Source organism: Jaculus jaculus, chromosome 4 (assembly GCF_020740685.1).
Source record: "Jaculus jaculus isolate mJacJac1 chromosome 4, mJacJac1.mat.Y.cur, whole genome shotgun sequence".
NCBI lineage: Eukaryota > Metazoa > Chordata > Mammalia > Rodentia > Dipodidae > Jaculus > Jaculus jaculus.
Window position 1 is genome coordinate 132,712,871 of NC_059105.1, and position 17,864 is coordinate 132,730,734.

Here is a 17,864-nt window from a genome sequence, read left to right on the forward strand (position 1 = left end):
GACCTAGACCTTAGGTCAAGAAACTACAGCTACTTATCTTTGACAAAGGTGCCAATAATGTAGACTGGAGAAAAGACAGCATCTTCAATAAATGGTGTTGGACAAATTGGATAACCGTATGTAGAAAAATTAAATTAGATCCACTCATTTCGCCATACACAAAAACCAAGTCCAGATGGATTAAAGACCTCAACGTAAGACCTGAAACTCTTTAACTACTAGAAGAAAAAACAGGAGAAACTAACTCTCCATAATATAGGACTGGGAATAGACTTCCTGAACAAAATGCCAGTAGCCCAGGAAATTAAACAAGTACTCAACTAACGGGACCTCATGAAGCTAAAAAAGCTCTTGTGCAGACAAATATACAGACCATTAACCCACAAGAGGACCTTAAGAGGGAGCACCTGAATCAAAGGGCACTGGAGATGATAAGCTGAAGTGTAACCTTAAATTTTTCCTGTTTATCTTTCTTCTCTTTTTCTTTTCCCTTGGCACTGGCAAGTAACTCCCTGTACCAGGATGTGGTTTACATACACAATGAGATGTTGAACAGAGAGACCTACTAGATCTACCAAAACAAACAAGACAGATTTCTGTCAGGGGTTAATGGTAAGACCCTATTGCTGTTGGCATGGACCATGGAGAGACCTGCTAGGAAACCAAAAGAGAGCCGGACAATTAGACCATCTAATGCTGGAAGACACTACATGAACTACCGGGGGAAGTAGCCAACATCTGTCTGAGCAATTCAAAGTCTAAGTGACTCAGGATCAAACAACTTGACTTGATGCTCACACAAGGGCAATAGTGGCACACAGCCATGGTGGGTAACCAACTGCTCTTGGATTTTCTAACAGGTCTAGTCAGCAGAAAAGATACCATATCTGGAATTGGGAAACAGGTCAGAATCATATCCAGATAATGATTCTGCTTTCCACTGTCAAGCTCCAACTAATCTTGGCCTATAAGAGGGTCTATACCCTTTAAATTCTCTCTAAATTAATAATGGCTATCCCATTTAACTGGTGCTGACTTGACTCTCCATTGGAGAATCTGCTTCTCTTTTTCAGATGGGAGCTGGACCTGAGGAGATAAACGACCCAGAGCACTCCACCACAGAGGAATTTCTTAGTGAATCTGATATCAGCACAAGGGTGAAGGAGATAAACACTGAGGACACCTAACACCCACCAAACCAGAGATCCAGAGTCTCCTAAGTGCCCATCACTGAAGTAGACTAAAAATGCACCCAACATGGCTCAGGGAATTTTGTGGAACAGGAGGCAGAAAGATTGTTACAGCCACAAGTTAGGACATTTAGCCTCTCTCCCATAACTGACTTCTGGCCCCATAATACATTACCCACAATCCCCATGGGGTTGACCTGCAGCCCCAATGAGGAAGGCCTCTTCAGAAAAGAGACAAAGAGGAGGGAAAGAATGGTACCAACATGTGTTGTTTACATACTAAATATATCCATATGTAATAAAAATAAATTAAAAAATGAAAATAAGAATTGTATTTTTTTGAGGTAGGGTCTCACTCTAAGCCCAGGCTGACCTGGAATTCACTAGGTAGTCTCAGGATGGCCTTGAACACAGAGCAATTCTACCTCTGCCTCCCAAGTGATGGGATTAAAGGCATGTGCTACCATGCCTGACAAGAATGATCGTATTACAATAGAATGCCACATTAAGTGAATGGGATCTATAAAATTCTGGAAGAAGTACTTTCTATATAAAAGGTTGGGGAGAAGACTCAGTTGGTTAAGTGTTCACATGGCAACCATGAGGACCCTAGTTCAAATTCCCATGCAGTAACATATACCTGTAAACCTATTGCTGGGCAGGTGGAAACATGAAGATGCTTGGGGTTGCTTGCTAGATGGTGTACCAAAATTGGTGAGCTCTAGGTTCAGTGAGAGTCCCTGTCTTGAAAAATAAGATGGGGCTGAGGAGATGGTGTGGTTAAAGATGCTTGGGCCAGGTCTAGCCCTTACAGAGTGATCTGAGACACTCTGCCTCAAACAAGTTGGAAGGAGAGGATCAACACCTTGAATTCCTCCTCTTTTTATAAAAAATATTTTATTTATTTATTTGACAGAGAAAGAGGGAGGCCGAGACAGAATGAATGGGCGAGCCAGGACCTCCAGCCACTGCAAACGAACTCCAGAGGTGTGCACCCCCTTGTGCATCTGGTTAACATGGGTCCTGGGGAATCGAAGCTGGGTCCTTTGGCTTTGCAGGCAAATGCCTTAACTGCTAGGCAATCCCTCCAGCACAAATTTGTCCTCTTAACTCTGCATGTGCAATGTGACAACAATATGCCCATGTATCACACACATTTGTACAGGTGCAAGTGCAAATAAAAATAATAAAGTAGATGGGCGGAGAGATGGCTTAGTGGTAAAGCACTTGTCTATGAAGAATAAGGACCACAGTTTGAGACTCCATTCCCCAGGACCCACATTAGCCAGATGCACAAGGGGGCACACGCGTCTGGAATTCATTTACAGTGGCTGGAGGCCCTGACATGCCCATTCTTTCACTGTATCTGCCTCTCTCTCTCTCTCTCTCTGTCACTCTCAAACAAACAAATTAAAATAAAAAAAAAATTTAAAAATAACAAAGTATCCAGCCACTGTGAACAAACTCCAGATGCATGTGACCCCTTGTGCATCTGGCTAATGTGGATCCTGGGGAATCGAGCCTCAAACCGGGGTCCTTAGGCTTCACAGGCAAAAAAATAAAATAAAATAAAATAAAATAAAATAGAATAGAATAAAATAAAATTAAAAAATAACAAAGTGGAGCTGGGTGTGGTGGTTCACACCTTTAATTCCAGCACTCTGGAGGCAGAGGTAGGAGGATTGCCATGAGTTCGAGGCCACCCTGAGACTACATAGTTAATTCCAGGTCAGCCTGGGCTAGAGTGAGACCCTACCTTGAAAAACTTTAAAAAATAATAATAATAATAATAAAGTGGAGAATGATTGAAGAAGACACTCAATATCAACCTCTAGTCCTGTGGTGATTTGAATCAGATGTTTCCCATGGACTCATGGATTGTGAATGTTTGGTCCCCAGCTGGTGGCAATATGAAGGTGAAGCCTTGATGGATGATACTGCTGGGGACAAGCTTAGAGAGGTGTTATAGTCAGCTTCTATCTTCCTTACCAGAGCTCAGCTCACTCTTGCTGCATTCTGCCAGCTTTTATAGCAAGATGTGATGTCCAGCTTCTGCTCTACCATTTTTTCCTACTCATGGTAAAACTTCCCTGTGAGACTGTAAGCTGAAATAAACCCTTTCCTCTAATCAGTTGCTTTTGGTCAGGTGTTTTGTCTTAGCAATTTAAAGATAATGACAGCTCCATAGGCACATATGTCCATGTGTGTGTGCACATATATACACAAGAAGTACTGTGTAAAAGTTAGCTCTTCATACCTAAGACCATATCACGAAACTAGACAGAGTCAATATAGACAGTAATAAAGATGATCATTCCCTCGACCTTTCATGTATCTCCTTAGGTTGGCTGGGCATGGTAACACACACCTTTAATCCCAGCACTCCAGAGGCTGAGGTAAAGTTCGAGGTCAGCCTGACTCTGCATAGGTCAGCCTGGGCTACAGCGAGACCCTATCTCGACACCCTCATCCAACCCAGGAAAACATCTAGGCTTAGGCTAGAGAGATGGCTCAGGGATTAAGGGCATTTGCTTGAAAGCATAATGGCTGGCCTCAGTTCAATTCCCCAGTACCCATTTAAAGCCAGATGCACAAAGTGGTACATGCACCTGGAGTTCGTTGCAAAAGTGAGAGGCCCTATTCTCTCTCATTGCAAATAAATGATAAATGAAAAGCTGGGTGTGGTAGAGCATGCCTTTAAACACAGCATCAAGGTAGAGGTGGGATGAAAATTGCTGTGAGTTCAAGACCAATCTGGGATTATAAAGTAAATTCCAGGTTAGCCTGGCTAGGAGACCCTACTTCAAAAACAAACAAAAAAAAAACAAACCAAGCAAAATACTTTTTAAAAAATTTAGGATTTCTTTAAGTTTAGAGATTTCCACTCTCTATCCCAATTTATAATTTCTGTTAAATTATAGTTCACTGAATAGTAAATATTGCTGTGTGAAACAGCTCCAAAGAGCTCATTTTACATTAATCACACTGCATGACATAGTCACACACATTTACACACAATTCAAAATTTAAGTTTATCTTTAAATTCTACTGGATCACATTTCAAAATGAAAAAAAGAGAATTATATGAATTACACTTCAAAAAACATACCTTTTCTCAGCTCGAACTTTCTTCCCACAATGGGAACAAGTATACATGTTGTCACCTTCTAAGGTGTCTTTGATAGTAACTTCATCAAGAGATTCCTGTGTATAAAACCACATAGGAAAATTCACGTTATTTAAAGCATTATTAACAAATCCCAGTTACAATTTGATCAGCTGGCACATAAAATCAATCTGTGTGTGTGTGTGTGTGTGTGTGTGTGTGTGTGTGTGTGTGTGTATATATATATATATGTATATATTTGTTTGGTTTTGTTTTGTTTTTTGAAGTAGGGTTTCACTCTAGACCAGTCTGGCCTGGAAACCACTATGTAGTCTCAGGCTGGCCTCAAACTCAAGGCGATCCTCCTACCTCTGCCTCCCTAGTGCTGAGATTAAAGATGTGTGCCACCACGCCCAGCCCCAATCTGGTCTTTTTTAAAGTGTATTTATAATTTTAATTTAAACATTTTTTTTTCTTCACATGAATCTTACATATGCATGCATATACATATGTACAGGGGGGAGTATGGCATGCCAGTGTCTCTTGCCACTACAACAAACTCCAGACACATGTGACAAGTTGTGTATCTGGCTTTATGTGAATACTGAGGAATCAAACCCAGGATGCTTTGTAAGCAAGAACCTTTAATTGCTAAGCCATCTCCCCAGCCTTTATTCCTTTTTCCAAAGGACTAAGTATTTGAACTGTGTGCCAAGAAACAGTATGTGATGTGCCCTTAATGCTTACTTCAACAGAAGAGCAAAAATAAAACACATGAAGCAATCATTTCCTTTGAAAACAACACACCACATATAGTTAAAGGCATTATAAAAATCTCAAAATTGGGCTGGAGAGATGGCTTAGCGGTTAAGCGCTTGCCTGTGAAGCCTAAGGACCCCGGTTCGAGGCTCGGTTCCCCAGGTCCCACGTTAGCCAGATGCACAAGGGGGCGCACGTGTCTGGAGTTCGTTTGCAGAGGCTGGAAGCCCTGGCGCGCCCATTCTCTCTCTCTCTCCCTCTACCTGTCTTTCTCTCTGTGTCTGTCGCTCTCAAATAAATAAATTAAAAAAAAAATAAAAAAAAAATCTCAAAATTATGTACAATTTTACTCACATAAATATTCTTCATATCAGCCACCTGGCACCTCACAGTATAAAACTCTTCAGCAGTTTGACTAACATGTTCACAATCCTGGACCAAAAAAAATTGCAATTTATTATAACAAGCAAAAGCTTATTAAAACCTACAAAAATCAACAAAAGAGAACAACAGGTAAACTTACCAAGGATACAACATTGTTGGTTATCACACCTCCAAATAAACTTTTGACAGTGTTTTTCTTTAATACAAAACAAACAGAAATCAGTGATTAAAATGCAGGTACATCTGTAAAAACGTCAATAAAAAACTTTTCAGTATTCTGCTACTAACCAGTTCTGGAGACATTTCTTCAATTTTAGTGATCAGATCTGTAAAAAACTCTGTCATATCTTTCTGTTCTCCAGTATTTAGAGGCTGTTTATCCATAGTATATGTTTTGCAGAAAGGTCTAGGATTATATGCTTTGCATTCACTTTCCTATAAAGGAAAAGGGGGGAGGTTGTGTCAGAAAAAAATAGCTGTAACAAAAGTTGTTAAATGAATGAGCAAATAAAATGCTGCATGTGCTGGTACATTTTTGTAGTCTTAGCCCTTAGAAGTTAGGCAGGAGGATCAGGAGTTCAAGGCTAGTCTTGGATATAAATTCTTGGCCCTTCAGGACAAAGGGAGGGACTGTACAAACAAACAACAAACAAAACTGAGAACAAAATTAAACTAAAATCATCACCTGGAGTGGGGATAAATAAAATAAAACACAAGTGACAATGCAACAAAAAAAATTTTGTTTCATCACCATCACCAACACCCACACAACACTGGGTTTTACTATGTAACCTGGGCTGGTCTTCAATTCTCCATCCTTTTGTCAAAGGTTCTGAAGTACTAGGATTCCAGATATGTGCCACTACATCCAACCAAACCAAGTTTTTTACACGCAAGAGGGAGAATTGGTGCACTAGGACCTCCAGCCGCTAAAATTGAACTTGAGAAGTGTGTGCTACCTTGTGTGTATGTGTGATCTTGAACACTTACACCACCTTGTGCATTTGGCTTATGTGGGATTTGCAGCGCCAAACATCAGTTGTTAGGCTTCTCAGGCAAATCCCTTAACCTGTAAGTCATCTCTCCAGCCCCAAACTAAGTTTTTTGAAATGCAGTCTTTATTTCATTTTTGTTTACTTTTCATGGCCTTTTCAATTTAATGGTATTGGTAAGATCTTAAATTAATCTTAATTTCAAACCCAAAATTTGGGATTTAAGGGATTCAATTGAATTTCCAAGCATAAAACAAACTCCAAAATAATATTTATTTATTTAAGAGAAAGAAATAGAGAAAGGTAGAGAGAGAAAAAAGAGAGAATGAGAATGGGCATGCCAATGCCTTTAGCCACTGCAAATAACTTCAGGCACATGTGCTACCTTGTGCATCTGGTTTATGTGGGTCCTGGAGAATTGAACCTGGGTCCTTAGGCTTCACAGTCAAGCACCATCACCACTAAGCTATCTCTCCAGACCAAAACAAACTTTTGAAGCTCCTAAGTGGCTAGAGGCCCAGATGTGCATATTCTCAATTTGCATCTGCCTCTCCCCCTCTCAAATACAGAATAAATAAATAAGGCTGGAGTGATGACATTGAAGTTAAGGTACCTACCAGCAAAGCCAAAGGACCCAGGTTCGATTCCCCAGGACCCACATAAGCCAGATATACAAGGTGACACAAGCATCTGTAGTTCATTGGCAGTGACTACAGGCCCTGGCACACCCATTTTCTCTATCTGCCTCTTTCTCTCTTTAATAATAAATTTTTAAAAATATAAGAAATAAAGTAAAAATAATTGACAACTTTTATAGTTATGAGTATTAGAATTAAGAGAAATACAGAAGTCAGAAAGTACCAGGCTTATGCATTTTGTAAGACAATTGTATGACAGGGAAAAGATATGATACAAAAGACAAATTAACAGCTTTCCTAATTTACAAACATACCATTAAATATGTGAACATCTTCTGAAGTTCTAGAAGAGTGGTTTTGTGCTTCATATCTTCTGAATACTGGAAAGCAAGAGGAAATTTTCTATCAAAACACTATTGGTGACACACCTAACATTCTAGCAGTCTGGAAATGAGCTTAACACTTTATCTGTTTTCATGTGTTTGGCAACATGCAGAAAACACTCACAATTTACCCTTTCTTTAGAAACTATAGCCTTAGACAAATTAGAATGTTTTATGTTAGAAAACTAAACAGACACATTTTTCAAAAGAGCTGCTTACTAGATCAATATTTATATTGGTACTATGCTAGTTTACAAAAAGAAAAAACACTGCAATAAATTGCCTTTTATATGGAAAGTCATAAATCAAAATCACATTCCATCATCAATCATATCTTTAGATTTTTTTGGAACATATAAAGAATATCATACATAATCTTTGAAAACCATGTAAGTATCAAAACACAAAAACAAAATAAAGATTTGTCAATCTGGCTAAGCTTACTTATGAGATTTAGCTGCCTTTAAAAATAAGTGGGGGGAAGGGGCAAAAAGATACATCAGCAGTTAAAAGTCCTTGCTTGCAAAGCCTGATGGCCTGGGTTCCATTCCCCAGTACCTACATAAAACAATATAAAAGATGGCGCATGTGTCTTAAGTTCATTTATAATGACAAGAGACCATGGCACACCTATTCTCTAAATAAATAAATGTTTTTAGGGTACAGTCTCAGGTACCTCAGGTTGATATAACACTTACAACCCTCCTACCTCTACCTACCAAGTATTGGAATTAAGGTGTGCATAAGCATGATGGTCACAGACTTAGTTCTGATTGCTAGTCATATAAGAGAGATCCACATATATAGCAAGCATGTTATTTCATTATTAATATGAAACCTATTGAAGGAGGAGGAGAAATACACATTTCTTTCAGCAACACATGAAACAGTGTCTAAAATAAACCATATATACAGGGCATGAAACTTATCTTCTATTTTTTTGTTTTTATTATTATTTTGTTTGTTCGTTGTGTTTTTCGAGGTTATGGTCTTAATCTAGTCCAAGCTGACCTTGAATTCACTAGGTAGTCTCAGGGCAGCCTCGAACCCTTGGGTTATCCTCCTATCTCTGCCTCCTGAGTGCTGGGATTAAAGACATGCACCATCATACCTGGCTAAAACAAATCTTACTATAGGAAAAGTAAAATAATTAGTTGTACTCTATATGATCACAATGGGATTACACTACAAATAAATAGCAAGAAAAACTAAATAGCATTTGCAAAATCATGGAAACTAACGAACACACTACTGAATAATGAATTGATCACTGAAAAAATCAAGAAGGAAATAAAAAAATTCATAGAATCAAATAATAATGAAAACACAACATACCAAAACCATGGGACACGATAAAGGCAATCCTTAAAAGGGAAATTTCACAGCTTTGAGTGCTTATATTAAGAAAGTTAAAAGGACTCAAGTAAACAAGATAACCCTTAATACCTTGGAAAAAGAAGAACAAAGCAAACCAAAACCAGTAGAAGGGGAGAAATAAAGATTAGGGCAGAAATCAATGAACTACACACACACACACACACACACACACACACACAAAAACAAACAATAAAACACAGAATCAAAAAAAAAAAAAAAAAAAAACAACACAGAATCAATGAAAAGAGTTGGGTCTTTGAAAGGATAAACAGGACGGATAAACCCTGAGCAAATCTTACCAACACAGAGAACACATAAATCAATAAATTTATAGATGAAAAGGCCACCATTACAACAGATACTTTAAGAACATATGCTCTACTGTTTGAAAATCTGAAAGAAATGGATGATTTACTTGATTTATATGACCTACCAAAATTAAATAAATATGAGATAAACCATTTAAAATAGACCTAAAAAAGAGGAAGCTGAAGAGTCAGCTTGGTTGGTAAAGTGCTTGTTTGCCTTGGAAGTATGAGCACCTGAGTTCCAACCCCAATAAACACATAAAAATTAAAAATAAATAAATAAATAAATAAAATAGACCTAAAACAAGCACTGAGATCAAAGCAGTTATCAAAAATCTCCCAACTAGGGCTGAAGACAGACAAGGCTTAGCAGTTAAGGAGCTTGCCTGCAAAACCTAATGTCCTGGGTTTAATTTCCCAGTACTCACGTAGAGCAAGATGCATAAAGTGGCACATGCATCTGGAGTTCATTTGCAGGGGCTAAAGGCCCTGGCACACCCATTCTCTCTTTCTCTCTGGAAATAAGAAAAAAGAAAAAAAAGGAAAAAAAAATTTTCGAGGGCTGGGAAAATAGCTGTCAGTAAAGTGCTTATCTTGCAAGATTTAGGACCTGAGTTTTATCTGCCGTAGCCATGTAAAACTGCTGGGCTTGGTAGTGAGTACTTGTAATCCTACTGCTATGATGGAGACAGGAAGATACTTTGGCCAGCCAGTTTAGCCTAATAGGTGAGTTATAAGCCAGTGAATAATGCTATCTCAAAGAAGTAGATGGTATAGTTGAGTAAGGACACCTGAGGTTGTATTCTGGCAACAACACATACATGAACACATAATACACAAACACACAGCACATGCCACTAATTTTTTTTTCCCCCTATTTAACTGGGCATGGTGGTGCACACCTTTAATCCTAGCACCTGGGAGACAAAGGCAGAAGGATCACTGTAAGTCTGAGGCCAGTCTGGAACTACAGGGTTAGTTCCAGGTCAGCCTAAGCTAAAGTGAGACGCTACCTTGAAAATATATTTTTTCTATTTAGAAAATGACATGTAGCTCACTGATAAAGTAAATGTCCAATATGTACAAAATAAATTTCTAGGGCTGGAGAGATGGCTTAGCGGTTAAGCGCTTGCCTGTGAAGCCTAAGGACCCCGGTTCGAGGCTCGGTTCCCCAGGTCCCACGTTAGCCAGATGCACAAGGGGGCGCACGCGTCTGGAGTTCGTTTGCAGAGGCTGGAAGCCCTGGCGCGCCCATTCTCTCTCTCTCTCCCTCTATCTGTCTTTCTCTCTGTGTCTGTCACTCTCAAATAAATAAATAAATAATTAAAAAAAATAAATTTCTAAAAAAGTATATCTTGCACTTATAAATAAAGTGTAAATATAAAAGAAAGCACATGGGCTGGAGAGATGGTTTAGCAGTTAAGGCACTTGCCTGAAAGGCCAAATGATCCAGGTTCAATTCCCCAGAACCCATGTAAACCAGGGGCGCATGTATTTGTAGTTCCTTTGCAGCAGTTGAAGACCTGGCATACCCATTCTCTCTCTCTTTTCGTCCTCCTCCTCCCCCTTTCTCTTTCAAATAAATAAATAAATATAGAAAAAAATTTAAAAAGAAAGCCTATGCAGATCTAAGTTTAGTTTTTCACCTAAAAAAATCTACTCAAAATAAGCACATTTCCAAGGCTCAAGGAACCTCTCAGAAGAGAGAGCAGAAAAGAATTTATAAGCAGGAAGATGGAGGGGGAGGCTGTCAAACTGTCATCCAGATTCATTGTTACATTCATGAATTCATAACAGCTGTGGTTTCTAGCACAAGCCTGAGCCTATCAATATTTCACAATCCATGGGGGAAGGACACAAGAAACACAACTCCCAAAGAAGCTTATAGTTGCTGAATTAGTGGAATCACGTTTATTAGAAGTTTAGCCACTGGTGTTGCCCTATTCCATAATAAATAACTTTCCTCCCATGATCATGTAAGCAAGGGGTTTAACTCAATGGGTTAAACAGCATGAAAGGAAAATGGTGATTAGTGGAGAAGGGTGTGACTAGGAAGGGAGGAGTAAGAAAAGATAACTGGGGATTGGGGGGATAAGATCAAAATACATTATATACATGTATGAAAATGCCAAAAATGGGATAAATTAAAAAAAAAAAAAAGCACATATTGGGCCCGGCATAGTAGCACATGCCTTTAGTCCTAGCAACCGGGAGGCAGAGGTAGGAGGATCACCATGAGTTCACGGGCACTCTGAGAATACAGAATGTATTCCAGGTCAGCCTGGGCTACAGTAAGACCATACCTTGAAAAACAAAAACAAACAAACAACAAAGCACATATGAAGCTAAGTGTGGTGGTTCACACCTTGAATCCCAGCATTTAGGAGGCTGAGGAGTCAGCCCCACCTACAGAGTGAGTTCTAGGTCACCTTGCTGTAGAGCAAGACCCTGCTTTTTTGTTTTAGTTTTTAAGAAAGTATCTCTGGGTATTTTGTTTGTTTGTTTGTTTTACTAATTATTGACAGGACTAATAGATAAAGGTATTCATTAATATAAATAAAAAGCACCATGATACATAATCAACTCACTAGCTAGAAAGAATAATCACTGAAAAAAAAAAAAGCTTCTTCCATAGCTACTTAGATGGATTTATAAATGTTGTTACTTTATAGGAAGACATTATTGAACTACTTTTCATGATAGTCCAATCTAAAGGCTATTTATTTATTTTTGAAAAAATATTAACCTGGGAAAAGATTAACCTGGAACTCACTCTGTAGCCTAGTTTGGCCTCAAACTCATGGTAATCCTCCTACCTTAGCTCCTCTAGTGCTGGATTATGGATGCCAGCCTCCATGCAACCCATCTCCAGAAAATAAAAAAAATTTTAAAGTACAATATAAAGAAAAGCAATATAAATTCATTTTAATATACTGTAAGTTGGAGACCTTGAAGAGTAACTATAACCTATTAAAGGATAAACTAAGGCATCACAGACTTTCTCAGAAGAATAAAATGCAGAGACTTAAAAATATTACAAAAGAAAACAAAATCAAGCCAGGCGTGGTGGTGCACGCCTTTAATCCCAGCACTCGGGAGGCAGAGGTAGGAGGATTGCCATGAGTTCAAGGCCACCCTGAGATGACAAGAGTTAATTCCAGGTCAGCCTGGACCAGAGTGAGACCCTACCTCGAAAAACCAAAAAGAAAACAAAACAAAACAAAATCATAGAGACCATCATCAAAAAATTATAGAAACCAGGTGAGGCAGGGCATGCCTTTAATCCCAGCATTTAGGAGGCAGAGGTAGGAGTATCACAGTGAGTTCAAGGCCACCCTGAGAGCCTGAGACCACATAGTGAATTCCAGGTCAGCCTGGGCTAGAGTGAGACTAAAAAACAACAACAACAACAAAAATAACAGACTATAGAAATGAACAACAGTCCATGATTAGCAAACAAATGAAAAGAACAAACAAGAGCTAGAATGTAATTCAGTGTTAGAATATTTGTCTAGGATGAGACCCTGAGCTCAATCTCCTACTATACATACACACCTTGAAAAATAAATAAAATTTACAATTTTTTATATTATCATCATCATTTTGTCTTTGTTTTCCAAGGTAAAGGTTTCACTGTAGTCCAGGCTGACCTAGAACCATGTAGTCTCAGGGTGGCCTTGAAGTCACCATGATCTTCCTACTTCTGCCTCCTGAGTGCTGGAATTAAAAAAGCGTGCACTACCATGCCCAGACCACAGTTTTAATTTTTAAAGTGTGGAAAATTTTACCTTAGCAGTGAAGACAGCCTGTCTTGCTTCAGGTATCATATAAAGTTGCTGAATGGTTGACGCCAAGTAACAAGTAGCTCCAAGGTTAGTTAAACCAACAAATCTACACTCTGCACGAACATCCTCATGAGGCCAGTAGTCCCACTTGTAAGGTGCATGGGCTGTTGACAGAGGGAGTTAAAGATGCCCCCAAACAATTAAACATACATATTTTGCTTTGACAGCTATTACCCCCATTAACTACTTAGTTTACAATGGTTTTTAAAAATTGGTAACTATATATTATAAAACTGTATACATTCAGACAACTCTAAAACTTTATTTTACTTGATACTAATTATTTTACAAAAGGACAAAGTATTTACAATATAGACAAAAAAGGTTAGTAAAGTAGCCAGTTAACATCCTATCAAAATGTTTTATAATGTTAAAGCTTGTGAGAAGTAAATTCTTTCAATAATGCCTCTGAAATCTCCAGTTTCTGCATTTGAATTTATCAAGATTAAAGAAAAAGAAGCATACTTACACTGCATGTGTTGTGCCATAACCCAGTTGTGTATCAGCCTGTAGTTCTCAACAGAACCCTTTACCATTTCTACTAACAAATCATAGGCAGCAGCTCTTGAAGAATGTGATTTACACTTTGGCTGTTGTCGATCTTTTAGACTGGGCAACAAAAACAGAAGATTGAAGATATCTCTTAAAAACTCCTGAGGGGGGAAAAAGTAGGTATGTTACCCAAACTTGGATATCAGTTGCATTTCAAACATAAGCAAGTAATATATGGAATGAACTGGATATAGAACTATTTATTATTTACTTAAGATTAAGCAAAAGCTTTTAGAGCAGCATCATATACCATCACCTGAAAGTTTTAGCGATATTCATCTAGATTACAGAAAATGGAATGGAAGAGAAATATCTTTTACTCTTCTCTCTTCATATCTATTAGCTCATTCTTAAAGATAATTCATATATATATATATATTACTATTTTTCATTAAAAAAAACTTTTTTTAAGGCCAGGCATGGTGGTGCACGCCTTTAATCCCAGCACTTGAGAGGCAGAGGTAGGAGGACTGCTGTGAGTTCGAGGCCACCCTGAAACTACATAGTGAATTCCAGGTCAGCCTGGGCTAGAATGAAAGCCTACCTCGAAAAACCAAAACAAACAAACAAAAAATCAACCTCTTGCTCAGTATCTGTGTAACAAAAGACATATATATATGAACAGAAGGAAGTAACAAGGTTCACCATGATATCAGTTTTAATAAATTGATTTCTAGATGTTCATTTTTAAATATTTATTCTTTTGACAGAGAAGGCAAGAAAGAGAATGAATGAATGGGTGTGCCAGGGCCTCTAGCCACTGCAAGCAACCTCCAGATGCATGTGCCATCATGTGCACTAACTAGCCAAACACAAACAAAACACAGTAGACATGTTATTCCACACAGGCATATGTATGTGTGTGTGCATCTTGATTTTTTCTTTTTTCTTAAATATTTTTATTTATTTATTTATTTATTCATTCATTCATTTATTCATTTATGAGAGAGAATAGGTGTGCCAGGGCCTCCAGCCATTGCAAACAAACTCCAGATGCATGTGGCACCTTATGCATCTGACTTACGTGGATACTGGGGAATCAAACCTGGGTCCTTTGGGGCTTTGCAGCCAAGTGCCTTAATCACTAAGCCATCTCTCCAGCCTCAAATCTTCATTTTGATGAGCCTTTTCCTAAACCCAATATAACTGAGAAAGTGGGTCCTAGCTACTTTTTAACTTGCTTTTTTTTCTTTTTCTTTTTTTTCCCCAAGGTAGGGTCTTACTCTAGCCTAAGTTGACCTGGAAATCACTATGTAACCTCAGGGTGGCCTTCAACTCACAGTAATCCTACCTCTGACTCCCGAGTGCTGGGATTAAAGGTGTGCACCACCACACCTGGCTACTTGCTCTTTTATCTAGTTAGTCCCAACCACCACTAAGAGTCTTACTCTGTGGTAAAAATCTCCTAGGATAATGTACAGAAAATAAGGCAATATAATAAAGCCGAAATATTCCTACCCTTGGCTGTAGTCTGGAAGCTTGATCAACTAACAGTACTTTACAATAATGTAAAACTTAAGTGATAAAGTAGCTCATTGTACCCAACTGTATGTAGTTCTTGCTAAATATTTGTTTCCTCTTGGGAATCTGGAGTTTCAGTTAACTGGGAATTCAAGACATACATCAGTCATTCTTGCTAATTGGCACATATTTCTTCTCCCTTTGCCAGAATACCTTGTTCTTTTATTTCACTTTGTATTACACTGCAAAAACTACTTGCCATAAATCCAACTATGTGCTGACTGACTCGTGTGAGTCCTAATCAATCACACAACCTGCAGTGGTCTTGGGATCTAAGGACAGAGGAACGAAAATACACACAAACAACCACTCAAAGACAATTTAAAATATTCTATCATTAATGTCCTTTCAGTTTTGACTTATTTTACTATTATCAACTTCTAACCCACTGATACTAGGAGTTTAAATCATCTACCTTAGAATTCAGAAATGATATGGCTGTCATGAAAACACAAAACATCTATCTGCACTCTGCACGGGGAAATAAACTCAAACAGCAAGTCTGAATTGGGTAATCACAACTTTAGTAAATTGTCTTTGCCAATCAATATACATCTAAAAAAAATTTAGATATACAGCTCTAATGAATTTCACAGTATACTTAAGCCTGTGACTTAAGTACTTTATCAGAAATATAGGAACTGGAAGATTGAGATGGCTCAGTAGTTAAAGAGAAAACTTGAGAAAGGCCTGACAGCCTACTTATTTATGTTAGCAAAACACAAAAAGTGGCACAAAGGTCTGGAGTTTAGACTGTAGTGCAAAAAAATCTTAGCATACACATGAACTCATGTACACACATATACAAGTAATAAATTTAAAAACAAGAGGGTTAGGGAAATGGCTCAGTGGTTAAAGCACTTGAATATAAAGCCTGCTGGCTTGGGTTCAATTCCACAGTATACACGTAAAGCCAGATGCAAAAAGTGATGTATGCATCTGAAGTTCCTGTGCAGCAGCAAGAAGACCTGGTGTACTCATACTCTCCCTCTTTCCACTCAAAATAAATAAATAAATAAATAAATAAATAAATAAAATAGGGATTGGAGGGATGGCTTAGTGGTTAAGACACATGAGTACAAAGCCTAAGGACCCATATTTGACCAGTCAGGTCCCATGTAAGCCAGACGCACAAGGTGACATAAGGTTGCAAATGTGCACAAGGTGGCACACACATCCAGAGTTCAATTACAATGGCTGAAGGCCCTGACACGCCAATTCTCTCTCTCTCTTCCACATTTAAAAAAAAAAAGGCAGTCTGTTGGGCTTGCTTCAAAAAATAAAAAAGTAGAAGTAACAATATTAGTGCTGGAGTGGTGACTCAGCAGTTAAGGCGCTTGTCTGCAAAGCATAACAACCCAGGTTTAATTCTGTAGTATTCATGCAAAGCCAGATGCACAAAGTAGTGCATGCATATGGAGTTCATCTGCAGTGGCTGGAGGCCCTGACACACCCATTCTGTCACTCCTCGATCTCTGCTTGCAAATAAATAAAAACATTTTGAATTAATTATTTATCTATTTGCAAGCAGAGAGACATACAGAGAGATAGAGAAGAGAGACAGACAGACAGAGAAAGAATGGGCATGTCAGGGCCTCCAGCCACTGCAAACAAACTCCAGATACATACGCCCCTTGTTCATGTGTCTTACTTGGGTCCAGGTGAATCAAACCTGGGTCCTTTGGCTTCACAGGCAACCACCTTATCCACCAAGCCATCTCTCCAGCCCTAAATATATATATTATATATATATATTATATTATATATTATATAATATATATATTATATATATATTATAATATATAATTATATATAATATATATATTATTTATATTATATTATATTATATTTATATATTATATTATATTATAATTATATATAATATATATTAATATTATATATATTAATATATATATATTTTATATAATATATATTATATATATATTATAATATATATATTATATAATTATATATTATATGTATATTATAATATATATATTATATAATATATATATATTTATATATATATATTTTTATTATATAATATATATATATATATATTTTTTTTTTTAAAGAAGTAAAATGCTTGGCATTGTGGTGCATGACTTTAATCCCAGCACTCAGGAGGCAAAGGTGGGGAGATTTCCGAGAGTTTGAGGCCACCCTGGGACTACATAGTGAATTCCAGGTCAGCCTGAGCTACAGAGAGACCTTGAAAAACAAAAAAAAACAAAGGGAAGGAAAGGAAAGAAAAAAAGAGAGGGCAAGAGTAAGGTGATAAATTAGAAGTATGGAATTGGTAAAGCATACTGAAATCAACAATATTTTTAATTTCTGTGTTCCGAGCCTTTCAGAAAAGGTATATAAGCATATTCATACATTAAATAAAGGTAATTTTTATATAATGCACAAAAGGAAGAACCTATTTAAAGTGCTTTGGATAAAATACTAGGGATAGGTTTTGATGATATAGACCATAAAGTAATTGAAAAAAAGTGGGATATAATGAACATGGCACATTCACAAAATGTAGTTCTACACAGCGGTAAAGCATGATCTCTCTCATATGTGGATACTGGCTATAGGTGATTGGACTTCTGTGTGAGTAGGAAGAAAACTCAGTAGCAGAGGCTAGTAAGCTAGAAAGTAGATATAAAGGGAATAGAAAGGAAGGGAGAGGGGGACTAACAGGTATTGTGTATATGTAAATAGAAGAATTAATCAGGATGAAAAGGCCTAAGTGAGGTCAGGGAGATTGAGTAAGGCTAATCAAAACCTAAGAGGATATAAATAAATCATATGGAAACCT

At 37.7% G+C, this 17,864-nt stretch overlaps 1 protein-coding gene across 1 annotated transcript in view; it reads right to left on the reverse strand.

The window, feature by feature from the left end:
* Positions 1-17,864, reverse strand: part of Usp34 (ubiquitin specific peptidase 34) — a 299,630-nt gene that overhangs the window by 94,564 nt on the left and 187,202 nt on the right. The window contains exons 42-48 of the mRNA XM_045147284.1: positions 13,452-13,635; positions 12,926-13,086; positions 7,384-7,449; positions 5,728-5,874; positions 5,579-5,635; positions 5,410-5,487; positions 4,300-4,394 (exon numbers count right to left, since the gene is read on the reverse strand). Coding sequence (XP_045003219.1) covers positions 4,300-4,394; positions 5,410-5,487; positions 5,579-5,635; positions 5,728-5,874; positions 7,384-7,449; positions 12,926-13,086; positions 13,452-13,635 — 788 coding nt within the window. The remainder of the gene's footprint in view (positions 1-4,299; positions 4,395-5,409; positions 5,488-5,578; positions 5,636-5,727; positions 5,875-7,383; positions 7,450-12,925; positions 13,087-13,451; positions 13,636-17,864) is intronic.